General features: G+C 42.8%; 1 protein-coding gene across 1 annotated transcript; it reads right to left on the bottom strand.

The window, feature by feature from the left end:
* Positions 1 to 12,737: 12,737 nt before the first annotated feature.
* On the bottom strand, positions 12,738 to 14,177 carry LOC131236093 (uncharacterized). The gene is made up of 2 exons (XM_058233209.1): positions 13,722 to 14,177; positions 12,738 to 13,634 (listed from the first exon to the last, which is right to left on the bottom strand). Exons 1-2 carry the CDS (start codon positions 14,175 to 14,177, stop codon positions 12,738 to 12,740), a joined length of 1,353 nt encoding a protein of 450 aa, XP_058089192.1.
* Positions 14,178 to 15,200: the final 1,023 nt, after the last annotated feature.

Below are 15,200 nucleotides of genomic sequence, written 5' to 3' on the forward strand. Positions count from 1 at the left end.
AACTCAGGTGGTGCCCAAGAAGTCCGGAATTACCATCGTAGCCAATGCGAACTCGTGCCAATTAAAGTTACTACTGGTTGGAGAATGTGCATTGAATACAACCAATTCATTATTGATTTATTAATTATATAAATTTATTTAAGAACTTGCAAGGACCATGAAGTGCATTTGAGAATGGTGTTGCAAACTTTGAAGGAAAATCAGTTGTACGTAAAAATTTTCAAGTGTGAATTTTAGAAACAGGGTTTCAAATTCCTAAGGCACATGATAAACAAAGATGGTGTTGGGGTCAACCTAGTCAAGATTAAAGCAGTTGTAAATTGGGAACAATCCAAGAATATAACTAAAATCAAGAGTTTCCATGAACTCACCAAGTATTACAGAAGATTTTTTAAGGACTTCTCAAAATTTTCAAGCCTATTAATTAATTTGACTCGAAAAGGTATACAATTTATCTAGAATGAGAAGTGTGAAGATGCATTCACTAAGTTGAAGAGTCTCCTGACTTCTACTCCTGTTCTTACTCTTCCCAAGGAGGGAGTGAAGTTTTTTTGTATACTGATGCATTGATCTTAGGCCTCGGCTGTGTATTTATGCAAGATAAGGTGGTTGCGTATGCATCAAAGTAACTGAAGAATCATGAAGACAATTATCTGACACATGATTTGGAATTGACTGCCATTGTATTCGCTTTAAAGATTTATGACATTATCTATATAGTAAATGATTTGACCTCTTCACAGATCATAAGAGCCTCAGATATCTATTCGCTCAGAAGGATTTGAATATGAGATATTGAAGAAGGGTGGAATTCTTGAAGGATTATGACTTCGAATTATGTATCAGCCAAACAAGGCAAACCTCGTAGCAGATGTTCTTAGCAAGAAGTAGCATAAACAACAAGTTGTAGCAGGATTAATGGTCCAAGAATGGAGAATCATATTATATGATGGTCATGCCAATTAGATATAATCGTAGGAATCATTTATACCTTATATTCTAAGATGATGATCGAACAGATCAAATCTAATCCGCACCATTTATGCTTAACTTCGAATAGATCTAACTTGCTATCCAGAAAGTATGGATAGATCTGACTATTTGATGACCATAAAGATGAAATAATAAAATCATACCTATTACATTATAGATCAGATTTTGAAAGTATGGATGGATCGAATTTAAGCAATCGATTGACCATTTCCAAAGTGGGGACTTTGTGATTGTTAATGGATGGTTCAGATCTGTCTCATATTATCAATAGATCATTTAAAATAAGAGAAATAAGAAAAATAAGAAAAATTAAAAAGTTATAAATTTCATATTGTCTAAACAATGTAAACAAAGATGGTTCGATCGGTCAATCGATCGTTTTAACCGGTCGAAAATATCCCAATTGCTCCAGTGACTTAATTCCAAAAATCAGAATACGTTCAACCAGTCAACAAGGCATTTCGACTAATCGAAGGGCATTTTGACCGATTGAAGTAGTTTTGATCGACCGAAATGGACAAAAAGTGTCCAGTGAATTTTGTTAAATATCATATTTAATTCAACCAATCGAAGTATGTTTCGATCAAACCTCGACCGGTCGAATGTAGTGTCGATCGATCTGTTCGACTGGTTGACAATACATTGGAATTTTCTATTTTTAACTTTGATATTTAAATTTTGTGAGTTAAATTAGTGACAACCCTTGATCATCTCAAGATAATGGGACAATCAGAGAGCTTAAGTTGATCAAGTGGGCCCCTCATGATAAGATGACTAACTATAAGTATGAGATTTAAGAGAATTCAGAATCTAAAATTCTCCATGTGGGCTGGCCCGAGTTAAGGAATTGATTAGCACAAAGTGAGTTGATCAAATAAGTTTTAAGTAGATATTATCAGTAAGCTGATTGAGCTATGTAATTAGGTATTTGTCAACCAATTGATCTGGAGGAACATATTGAAATCCACATCACCAGATTTCATATGAGTGATCCCAACATGTTTCATCTCCGTTATAATTAAATTAGGCATCTTATTGTTTGTTATTATGATTCTTTATATTGTGTGTTTGTTAAATTTTCTAATAACTGAAATACCATATGATGTTATGTATATATGTGACACTTAATAGTATCATGTAGTAGTCATTCTCATGCATCCATTTTCCATGCCTTGCATTACTGTGTTGAATACTTGGGGGCACTCCCTGGATGACTTATAGGTACTTATAGTACCGAGTGACCTAAGGGACAATCCTTAGATACTCACGATATATGGAAGCTTACCAAGATGGTGGAAGCTTACCCCAGAAGAAGAGATGTAGGTTGATAGAATCCAACTCAAGTGAGTGGACTGTTCAACCCACTTAATACATTCACGCATCTATGCATCTCATGACATTAATTCATGCATTCCTATTTTTCTTATGATGCGTATGAGCCATGATGGGTTCGCTCACTGATCTTGGCTAGCTGATATTATATTAATGGAAAAACTATACAGATTTAGTAGACGATAAAACAATCACTAAAGTTTTAAGACGGGAAAGTGAACCAATGAACGACTCACAAGGGCAATGGCCCTATCTTGATGAAGACGAGTTGAATATGTTAAATCACTAACATATCTACTTAAATTCATGTTATTCATTTAATTATATCTTTGAACAAAATTTAAGTTGAGTAGCTGAAAGCTATAAATGGTTAAAGCTTTTGAGAGTAAATGGTTTAATGAAGCTCCAAATGAGTGAGTTGTGGTACCATGCTTATCTTTTATGAATGTTACCAATATATGGATTGAATGCCTACAAATGATCATGATGGTAGATATGTGTATGTGACTGAGATAAATGAATGCAAGATGTTTTGTTGAAAGTTTGAGATTGGGAATTAATGTACATTTTAACTAAACCTCTAGAAAAGAGTATGAAGGAATAGTTTTACTACACATGGCGTATAAATCATGTGCCATAACTCAGGTTTGAGGGTGTACACTGTGTATTAGAATTTCGGGGCATGACAACTATGGTGGAGGAGATGAAATCTCTACACAAGAATCAGACATGGGAGTTAGTGGAACTTCCAAAAGGTCATATGACTATAAGGTACAAGGATGATGTGTTGATTGTTGCAAATGACAAGAGATACATACTCTTACTTAAGTCTTTGTTAAGCAAGGAGTTTGACATGATGAATCTGTGCGCTACGAAGAATATTATAGGAATGAGGATTCATAGAGAGAGAGAAATAGAGTTTTGGATAAGGCTAATATTTTTTCCTTTATACAAAACTACATAACCTTATCTACGGATTGGATAGTAAATAAATACCAGGGAAACATTAAAGTGTGCCCTACCAAGTTTTTAATGGTAGGGTGATCAACCACAACTGTTTCTTATGATAAAGTCCACCTAATAATTGCATGTGCTTCATTTTTTAGATAATGCCCTGAAATGATCTGAAAAATGGATAAACCGGGTGTATACATAAAACATATATTAAGGTGGGCCGTCTTGCGTGAGGCCGGGTCTCACCCAATCTGCTCTTGTTGGAGGGGCGCGGCTTCGGTGGATTAGGGGTTCCACGGAGGTCCCTGTATCCCTGTTTTGGGCCCACCTTGACGTATATGCCTTACATGCACGCCGTTCATCCTTTTTACTGCTCATTTTAGTACGCCGTCCAAACTGATGCATATGCATTACATCTGTTTCAGACGTGGTTTGGCTAGTAACGCAGACACTGGCCACTTAGCTAGTGATCGGTGCTCGGTGGGCCCTATCATGACTTGTGTGTTTGATCGATGCCATCCATCTATTTTTTCAGATTATTTTAGTACTTGATCTCAAAAATGAGGCAGCTTTAAATTTCAAGTGGACCACACCGTAGGAAAACAATAATTACAATTGACATGGATGGAGGGAAAAGGCAAATATCAGCTTGATCCAAAACTTTTATAGTCTCCAGGAAGTTTTTAACGGCAGATTGGCAATCAACACTGTTTACGATGATGTTATACTCTTAGGATTTGGATTTACGTCAGTTTTGGGCTCACACAATAAAATGATATGGAAAAATGGATGGACAGTATAGATGAAACACATACATCATGATAGGGCCCACAGAGCACCCTCTGCGTCCCTCACCGGGAAGAGGGGTGCAGCCACCGTAGTGGGTGAATCCCTGTTTCTGGGGAGCAATGTGATGTTAATATATATGCCTTCGTATTATTAAAATGGTAGAATGAAGCGTACCGGAATGAATGGAGAGACAGAGAGAGAATGGCTTCTGCTATCACCGGTAGACAGAGATTGGAAATGAGGAAGGCAAGCTGATGGCTGGATATTATCTTTCAAATGAATTAGAACCACTCATGTGTACTGACATTTAGATAGATGAGAAAGCAAGCTGAGTCATACGCGCACTGACCTTTCCCCTTACTATTGGAAGCTGATTGCGTCCGATCCCCTGCTTAGACAATATCCCGTCCGAGTAGATCTGTGTGGGAGACACAGTGATGTATTTGTTTATCCATGCCGTTCATATCTTTTCTGAGATCATGTTAAGTTATGAACCCAAAAATGGGGCAGATCCAACGCTCATGTGGACCATACTAGAGATGATTCTGACATTTAATGCAACATGAATTAATTTTTTCACAAGTAATGCAACCAAGCTCACTATTTGGTGTGGTCCATTAGAGTGTTGGATCTGCGTAATATCTGGGCCCATACCATAACATGATATGAGAAAAGGAATGGACATTGTGGATTAAAAATAAAATACATTATAGTGAATCCCCACACAAATGGTCGGACGGCTTATTGTCCAACAGGGGTGGACACAAGCAGCTTCCTTTACCATTCCTGCGCAAGGATGCTGGGTGGGGCCCACTGATATGTTTATGAGAAATCCACACCGTCCGTCCATTTTGAGAGATAATTTTAGTATGTGCGTATAAAATTGAGGTGGATACAAATCTCAAGTGGGTCACACGAAAGGGAAAATTGGGGAAAGAAATTCTTACCGTTGAAATCTTCCTGAGCTCCACCTTGATGTTTATATGTTATCCAAACTGTTTATAAGGTCATTCCCAATGGGATGAAGTGAAAATAACAAAACGATAGCCTGATACAAAACTTTTATAGCGATAAGAATGCTTCAACGGTTCTCACTGAATGTCCACTCTTTCCTCTCCCGTGTCCCATTTGAGTGTTGTATCCACCTCAATTTTTGTCATACGTACTAAAATGAGCTCGAAAAATGGACGGACGGTGTGGATTTCTCACAAACATCTTGGAGGGACCCACCAGCATCCTTGCGCAGGAACTTCGTGCGAAAGGCTTTCGCAAGAAATCCGCGTCCTTCCCATTCAACCGGCTGACTGGCTGTCGGCATCTACATTGATTCCCATTCGACAGTAGCCCTCCACTGCCAGGTCCGTGATAGTCAGTGTTGGAAAAGAGCCGTGCAGTCATTATAATGTATGTGTTTTATCCATGCCGTCTATCCACTTTTTCAGCTCATTCTAAGACATGAGCCAAAAAAGTATGTAGATCCACGTCTCTGGTGGTCCACACCATAGGAAACGGTATTGATTGAATGCTCACCATTAAAAATGTCTTTAAAGCCACGGAAAGTTTTGGATCAAGTGATATTTTTTAATTTCTCTTCATCCAGGACCGTGTGACCTAATCCATAGGTTAGATGGAAAATAAATGTTACAGTGGGCTTAAGAAGTTTTAATGGTGGACATTCAATTACTCCTCTTCCTGTGGTGTGGTCCACCTGAGACTTGATTCACGTCATTTTTAGGTTATAAAATGAGCTGGTAAAATGGATGGACGGAGTCCATAAAACACATTCATCCTGATGGGTCCACAGCACTAAGGGATCACTACTGACTAAGAGTAGAGCTGGGGAAAACAGACTCGATCCGGTGGATCCGACTCGATTAAACCCGATCCGACCCGATCAGAACCGAACCGACGGTTTGGATCGGTGCGGATCGGGTAGCCCCATCTAGATCCGAAATTTTTTCGGGTCAAGTTCGGATTGGCCATATCCGACCCAACCCAACCCAACCCAACCCAACCCAACCCAAAAACCCGATCTGGAGTAGTTCTTATTAATATTTCTATTTTTTTCCCGTGGTATGGTCCGCTTGAGCTTTGGATATGCATCAATTTTGGGTTCAACGACTAAAATGATCTACAAAAACGAATAGACGGTGTGGATAAACCACATGCATTCAAGGTGGACCCCAACAGAGTTTACTGTACAAATGGAAAAGGATTTGCTAGTGTACCACACACAGCTATGTAGACAGAGACAACTATGTAGCTAGCTATGCGCCTGGCAGTAGGTACGTGTCGTGGCAAGACGAGCACTAACGCTCCCTGAGCTACGAGTTGTACGAACGATTCAAAGGAGATCAAAGTTATATGGCCCCACAGTGATGTATTTATTATATCTATACCATTCATATATATTTAGAAATCATTTTAGAGCATTATCCAAAAAAATGGATCATATCAAAAGCTTAGCTAGACCACACCACAAATAGCAATAGGGAATAATTTTCACCTTTAAACAATTCGTAGCACCCACCATTAATTTTATTTTCCATCCAATCTGTTCATAAGGTCACAAAGACCTGAATTAAGAATAAAAATAAATTTGAAATCGATCCAAAACTTCTATGAGACTGTGACCCAAAAAAGAGTTTCAATGATAGACGTTCAATCCCTACTGCTTTTTTCAGTGTGGCCCACTCAATAGTTAGATCTATCTTATTTTTCGTATCAAGACTTAAAATAAGCTTGCGAAATGGATGGACGGTTTTGATATAACACATACACCATGATCAGACCCTCTTAACTTGCTAATGTAAATACATTATACACCATTGATACGGACACACTTTCGTTCACCGCACGATGCCTGTCACAGCACGTAACTAGGTGCCTCGAGCTCCGAGTTGTATGAACGGCTCAAATGAGATCAACATGGCCCCATAATGATGTATTTATTATATCCATACCGTTTATCCATTTTTCACGATTATTTTATAGCATTTGGAAAAAAAAAAATGAATCATATCTAAAGCTTAAATGGACCACACCGAAAATAGTAGCGAGGATAATGATATTCACCGTTAAAAAATTCAAATTCGAATAGGATCGTACTCAATCCGATCCGACTTGGTTTCCTTGACCAAGTCGAGCTCTATAATGCCCTGGAAATCGAGGGTCGTGCATACACTCGACTCCCGAGTTCCCAAGTGTCATTGATAACCAATTTTTATTAATGCGTTTAATCAGGTTCAAATGCGCAGCCTAGAATTTCCTAGAACATAAAGCACAACCACATAAGTCTTCTGAAATGAAAGAAATCTAACATATATACAGGTCCAAAAATATAAAAGGGTCGCACAAAGCGTTGCCCAACCAAAACACAAAAGAATGCTATGTTTAAAAAATAATAATAAGGTTGAGCCCACTGCTCAGCAATCCCAATCATGCTCATCAAGTCGATGGAGAGCCATCCATCAACTGAAAATAGGATATAACTCGTCCTCCTCGTCGAAGCTCGCTTTGCCAGGCTCCTCCAGCCCTGAGTCACCTGCATCTATGAACGGGTTTGGTTGGTGTTTTAAAACATCGTCCCAGAGTGGGAGTGAGTGATCAACTCAGTGAGTGTTATTACTCTTAAGTTATCACAGGCATCAATTATAATATGACCTTCATGAAAAGCAGTCAATCAAAAACATCTAACTAATCTCATTAATGCACATGCATGCAGAATGATACGATGCATGCCTTCACCATAATGCTCCCACGAGTGACTCCATCTAACGATCGCGTATGACAACACTCCCTTAGAGCGACCTCGACTGCCAAGTCGCCACCCTAACTAATGCGATGCAGTGCGATCGTATTAGCCAAGTTATTAATTAGGTCTATTCATCTAACATGTTGGGAAATTTGGCACACCCCACATATCAATGCCCTAAACTGGTTGCGAGGCCAAGACCCCCCAATGCGTGAGGTCGAGACCCCGTGGTCCGTGATCCCGTCGAGTTCCTCATCTCCGACTTCAAGCACATGAGAAGTGCCGAGAGAAAGGGATCGCTTGCGGTCACTACGGGGAGGCGCGTTACCCCAGCATAGGCCGACAGCTCGGACACAGTGTCCCATTCTACAATGCCCGGCTCACGAGGCTGTGGACCAATTTCAAGTGGGTTGTTAATGGGCTACAACGGTTGTAGGGTGGATCAGGTTCCATACATATGTGAGCAAGCAAGGTTAACAAACATGCTTGGTCAGACAGTAGGCTAGACTGCATGGGTTGAGTGAGCGTAAGACCAGTGACATTGGGCACAAAGGACCCATGTAGTCAAACTACAGCCACCCAAACACACCCGTCCAAACCCACGGGTCCAGCCTTAGCATAGTCCTACCGATGGGACTACCGTCTATCCTCAAGTTACTGACCAACCCAGGAGGGTGAGGAGATCCATATCATGTCAATTATCCAAGTTATCAACAAGCATAATAATATCATATTCTCAAGCATCTCAACCTTACAAAACAGATATTCCTACAAGTAAGTAAACATTATCAAGAGACCAAGTGCATGTGAGAGTGTGGGTTAGTGAGGAAGTTAAACACTTCCTCCATCTTGAGAAATCATTTACACAAAGGTAATGAATCATATATACTATGAAGCAACACACATGGAAAAATCAAACAAGGCATGAACATTTAATTATCCATACACCATATCATGTGAGAAGCAAGCACAATCATCATAAGAGTCAAACCATCAATTCCATATTATTTCTACAACCCTATAATTCCTAGGTTTTCTCTAGATTATCCAAATATGGCATCAAAGCAATCAAAATCATTAATCTCATACTAAAATTGGTGCTAGGCCACTTAAGATCAATAGTCTGACCTAGGAGGGTGGATTTCGGGAGTTGATCGGCCGGAACCCCTAGAAACAACATTTATACGTTAGAACCCAAGCAAATCCCTTCTCATTCACATGGGTTTTACGAAAATGAGGGATGAGTCTTACCTAGATGATTAACGGAGTGAAAAGGGCAACCGAGGATGATGGGTTCCCTTTGGAGGAGATGTAGGGAGTAGTGGGGGGTTGATTTCATTGGGCCCCACCTTAATTTTGGGTCCTCCTAGCTCTCCTTTACACTCTCTTATCTCTCCTTTGCTCCTTTGCTCTCTCTCTCTTTACTCCTTGGTGGTTGTAGTAAAGGAGGAAGTTATGAGAGAGCTAGGGTTTTGTTTCCTAGACTTGGGCCCTTTGGCCTTAAGTTTCGTTAAATGCCTATAATGGCCCTTTAGGGCTCCCTATTGGTCTAGGGGCGGCCCTAACACTCCTCTGGCCACTAAATTTGGTGTGTGGGTGCCCTATGGCCCAATGAGGCGCCATATAAAAATTAGGAACAAACGGATGAACGATTATGGGGTTTGAGTCAACGGTTCTGATCCCTAAATGGCCCTATGAGGGTCATTCCTGCCATTGGAGCGGTTCTGGTGGCCCTATGGCCATGAAATTCATAGGATAGCTGCTCCATGGCCCGATGAAGGGCCATGCAAAATTTGGGGACGATCGAATTTGGGGTTTGGTCATACGGGTCCGATTTGCGATCAACGGTCACCGCTCCTCGATTGGATCCCAGAGTTTATGGACGGGGGTAGGAAAATCCATTAAACCCCCACCGTAAATGTAGAAGAGATCCGACGGTTGGATAGCCTAGTATCTTTGTTTCATTTACAAGTGCCAGATTCTGATCCTGGCATTGGTGAGGTGCATTTAGCCAGTGCCAGATCCCACTTCTGGGTATCCACTGGGTCTATGGTCTGCGATGGTCCACAAGCCCAGTGAGCTCTATAGTTCCCTACATTTTTAAATTTTTTTGACCTTTCCACATCGCGGTGTAGCCCGCAGGGGCTGTTGCTAAGTGTAAACGGCCATCCGGCTTGGTGGCCCGCACTTGGTCTTGCCATGACCCGATGGTCCATGCGATTTGGCTAATCCTAGATTAATGTATTTGTGGAACCTCATCACAAGTAGTATAATCGAACAGTCCTGCAGCAAATCCTATGTGGACACCCCAGGACACTGTTCTGGCTGGACAGGATGTTATAATCTACCCCCTTCATAAATAAATTTCATCCTCAAAATTTGTACCTTTTTGTATTGCTGAAGCAGGCTTGGGAAATGCTTGTGGACTTCTGCTTCCGTCTCCCAAGTGACCTCCTCTTCATCGTGATGGGTCCATAATACCTTGGCCAATAGGATGACCTTGTTGTGTAGGACCTGCTCCTTCTTATCCAGTATTCGAGTGGGCCGGAGAATATATGTGGCATTTTCCTTAAGTTCTACATGTTCCCACTTGATGATATGCGAAGGATCGGAGACGTACTTCTTCAACATTGATATGTGGAAGACGTTATGCACTCCGACTAGAGGCGTGAGTAGGGCCAAGCGATAAGCAACCGCACTAACTCGGTCCAAAATCTGGAATGGCTAGATGAATAGTGGCGGGAGCTTTTCCTTCTTGCCGAAGCGTAAAACGCCCTTCATTGGGGATATCTTGAGAAATACGTGGTCCCCTACTTCAAATTCTAAGTCCCTCCGCCTTTTGTCGGCATAGCTTTTCTGCCTGCTTTGAGCCGTCAAGAGGTGGCGCCGGATAATCCCAATCTTCTCGGTCGTGATCCGCACCAAATCTGGTCCTAGCAAACTCTTCTCGCCAATTTCCTCCCAACAATGCGAGGCTCGACACGGACGCCTATACAAAGTCTCGTAAGGTGCCATATCGATGCTAGCCTAGAAGCTATTATTGTAGGTGAACTCGGCATATGGGAGACAATCGTCCCAACTCTCCTGAAAGTCCAGGACACAGGCCCGCAACATGTCTTCCAAAATTTGGTTCACACGCTCAGTTTGCCCATCTGTCTGCGGGTGGAAGGCGGTGCTAAACTTCAACTTCACTCTCATGGCCTCTTGAACACGGGTCCAGAAGATTGACGTGAATCGTGTGTTCCGGTCCGACACAATTTCCAACGGGACACCATGGAGTCACACGATTTCCTTGATATACAGCTTGGCCAAATTATCGACAGAGCTAGATGTCTTGATTGGCAGAAAATGGGTTGACTTGGTTAGTCTATCCACAATCACCCATATCGAGTCGTGCCCCTTCCTTGTCTTGGGCAAGCCGGCAATTAATGAAGTCCATAGATATGAAGTCTCACTTCCATTTTGTAATGGGCATGGGCTGCAATAGGCCCGGGGGTTGGCGGTGCTCGGCCTTGACTTGTTGACACGTGAGGCATCGGGACACATACTCTGTTATTTCCTTCTTCATGTTATCTCGACAATAATTTCGCTTCAGATCTTGGTACATTTTAGAACTACCCGGATGCATCGCTAACTTGGAGTTGTAAGTGGCGTTTAGGACTTCTTCTCGTAGTCCCTGAAGATTTGGAACACAGAGGCGGCCTCAGTACCGTAACCCTCCATCGATACCGATTCTCCACTCAGACTTTTCATCATTCCTCGCTCTCCCCCTCATCTTCTTCAATAACTCATTGCCCTCCTGGGCTTCAATGATTTTGCCGATAATCGGCAGATGGGCCTGAATGTGGGCTATGACTTCGTACGGTTCCTGTATGGTTAGTTTCATGTCGAAGTCTCGAATGAATTTCACCATATCCCACTCTCTCACCATTAGCGGGGCCGCAAATTCAATTATCTTCTTGCGACTCAAGGCGTCCGCCACCAAATTGGCCTTGCCAGGGTGATATAAGACATCGAACTTGAAGTCCTTCAACGTTTCCATCCAGCGACGCTGTCTCATGTTCAAGTCCTTCTGGGTGAAGATGTATTTGAGACTCTTATGATCAGAAAAGAGCTCAAACTCCTCACCATAAAGATAGTGTCGCCATATCTTTAATGCGAAAACTACCGCCGCAAGCTTGAGGTTATGTGTAGGGTAGTTCTCTTCGTGTTTCCTTAACTGTCAGGATGCATACGCAATCGTCCTATCCTTTTGCATGAGCACGCAACCCAACCCTACTCAAGAGGCATCCGTATAGACGGTATACCTGACCCCTTGCTCAGGTAGCACAAGCATTGATGCCGATGTCAGTTTATCTTTCAACTCTTGAAAAGCCACCTCCGCCTTTTCATTCCAGGCAAATTTGAGGTCCTTCCGAGTTAGTTAGGATAGCGGTCAGGCTATCTTCGAGAAGTCTCTAATAAATCTGAGGTAGTAGCCTACGAGACCAAGAAAACTTCACACTTCCGTAACCGACTTTGGTTGCTTCCATTCTTGTACCGCCGCCACCTTGGCGAGATCCACAGATATCCCTTCCTTGGACACTATATGTTCCAGAAATTTGACTTCCTCCTTCCAGAAGGTGCATTTCTTAAATTATGCAAATAGTTAATTTTTCTATAGGGTCTCGAAGACTGCCCTTAAATGTTCTTCATACTCTTCACGGCTCTTTGAATAAATCAATATGTCATCGATAAACACAATGACGAATCTATATAAGAATGGCCTAAGGATTTTGTTCATGAGGTCCATGAAGACCGTTGGGGCATTAGTGAGCCCGAACGACATAACCAGGAACTCGTAATGGCCAAAACAAGTCCTAAAGGCCGTTTTCTATATATTCTCATCCCTAACTTGCAGCTGATGGTACCCTGATTATAGATCGATCTTTAAGACATATTGAGCACCCCTCAGCTGGTCGAATAAATCGTCGATTTTGGGCAATGGGTATTTGTTCCGAATCGTCACTTGGTTCAGTCTTCTGTAATCCACACATAGTCGTAGAGAGCCATCCTTCTTCTTTGCAAATAGGACCGAGGCTCCCCATGGCGATACACTGGGTCGGATGAAGCCTGACTCTAGCAAATTGTCGATTTGAGTCCGCAGTTCTTCTATCTCATATGGGGGCATACGGTAAGTAGGCAAGGAGATGGGCTTCGCACCTGGAACCAGATCAATCGTGAAGTCTATCTCACATTGAGGGGGAAGTCCGGTTATGGTCTTAAACACGTCCCAAAAATCTTGGACCACGGGTGTGTCCGTTATCAAGGGTCCATCATAACCCTCCTCCAATGAAGCATAACACAAAATTCTTTCTTGGTGGCTGACTTGGAATGGGAACGTGAAAGGGACTTCATCGCCCTCGTATATTTTCACTGTCCTTGTTTCACAATCAATTTTCGCCTTCATCGGTGTCAACCAGTCCATACCCAGGATGACATCGTAATGGAAAATCTTAGTTGCGATCAGATCGACGAGTACCACCTTGCCCCCCAAGTCTATGGGGCAATCACAACACATTCTTGTCGCTTCAGAAATAGTTCCGACGACAGCAATGATTCTTTTCCCTATGATAGGAGTGAGGTATAGCCCTAAGCGCTTGACGGTTGCATGCAATACGACGGAAACAGTAGCTCTAGTATCCACTAGCAGAAATATGGGAGTACCTTGAACATGGGCCTTCACCTCGAAGGCCGTAGGATTGGGAATAACTGCATCTTGGCCATTGGCCGCTAGGGCATGCACCCATGCTTGCTGTGGGAAGTTCGGCCGCTGTATGGGCCATTGTGGCGGCCTAATTTGAGGTGGTGGTGGACAGCGAAACTGCTAACTAGGCCTCATTACTCGTAGGGGTGGAACCTGTAAGGCCTGCTGTGGGGGCCTGGTGTTGCGTTGCAGTGGCGTGAAGCCAAGATCCCTCATTCTAGTAAAATAGTAAGGTTCAGAGTGACCCACCCTCTTACAGTAGCTACACATCTGGGCCGGTCGTGCAGAAGGGGCCGATGTGGCGGCTTGTCGGGGCAGAGAGTTAGGGCGCGACCTTTTTCCAAAAAAAGAAGAGGACGGTCCCTCCATCCTGTTTCGTGGCCCTAGCTGTGAACGGTTCTGTGCGGCACGCTCCTCATCCTGCTCCGCCCATATCGATATCTCGACGAGCTTGGCATATATTCTGATGTTGGCACAACACATCTTGGAGTGGATGTCGTTCCTCAACGCCACTGAAAATCGCCTCATCTTAATCGCCTCGTTGGCGATCATCTCGGAAGCGTAATGTGACAATTCTATAAACCGATTCTCGTATTGTGCTACAGTCATTTCCCCTTATTGGAGGCGGAGAAATTCATTCTCCCTCTCATGCCAGTACGTTTAAGGGAGATATTTTTCATTGAAGCGGCTTTCAAACTCCTCCCACGTCCACACATGGTCCTTAGGGAGGGAGCGGAGGACGCTTTCCCACCATAAGTTAGCCTCCTTCTCAAAGAGGTAGGAAAGGAGTTCAACATTCTCTGCCTCAATACAATGGAGAGGTCTAAGCAGTTTGGTGACTAGGTTAAGCCAGTACTCCGCTTCCTCCGGGCGGTGGGTGCCTGCAAACGTAGGTGGCCTGTACCGCTGGAACCGCTCGAACAAACTGCTCACGTTGCTTGTGGGTGTGGTTGAGCCGAGTTGTGCCGGTTACAGTATACCCATGTTCTGGGGCATGGCCCCCATTATAGTGGCCATCATTTGCTGTTGTTGTTGCATATTGGAGACCATCATCTGTTGTTGTTGTTGTTGCATGAGAAGCAACATCTGGTCTACTCGATCCATAACCTGTGGCATAGGAGGTACGGGTGTCACGGCTTGCGATGGCGGAGCACTCGGGGCCACCTCTTGGGTAGTGCTACCCGTATTCTGGGAACCATTCCCACCTAGGGGGCCTTGTTGATTGTCGGGGATGAGGTCCCTATCGACTGAGCCACCGTGGGGTAAGCGGATATACGGACCCTTCGATCGCGAAGGCATTTCCTGGAAAGAAATTTCTTAGAGTATTAGTCACTAGAGTATTGCATACTCTAGGCATACCAGACCTATAGCCTGATATTCAGGACTACAACCACAACACAAGTAAGGCACATTTCTAGAGAAGAGAACTTCAAGACAATTCATACATTAGCATTAATTTCAAAATGCCATTAACATGGCCAGTTATATGCTACAATATGGATTATACAGACTACTAGATATGCTAAACGAAGAGGAAAAATAAGCTAGTTAAGCAAAGGTCCTACGCATCCATCAGTACATATGATTAGACCTAACAACTTAAAACAAACTACAAATCATCAGTGGAGTGGT

Source organism: Magnolia sinica, unplaced genomic scaffold (assembly GCF_029962835.1).
Source record: "Magnolia sinica isolate HGM2019 unplaced genomic scaffold, MsV1 ctg213, whole genome shotgun sequence".
NCBI classification, from domain to species: domain Eukaryota; kingdom Viridiplantae; phylum Streptophyta; class Magnoliopsida; order Magnoliales; family Magnoliaceae; genus Magnolia; species Magnolia sinica.

What these genes read in the sequence shown, in the direction of transcription:
- LOC131236093 (XM_058233209.1), bottom strand. Translation starts at nt 14,177, where the DNA reads ATGACTGTAGCACAATACGAGAATCGGTTTATAGAATTGTCACATTAC. An exon ending in CCCCACAGCAGGCCTTACAG is followed by an intron (nt 13,635 to 13,721) that starts GTTCCACCCCTA and finishes TGGCCCATACAG; the next exon opens with CGGCCGAACTTCCCACAGCA.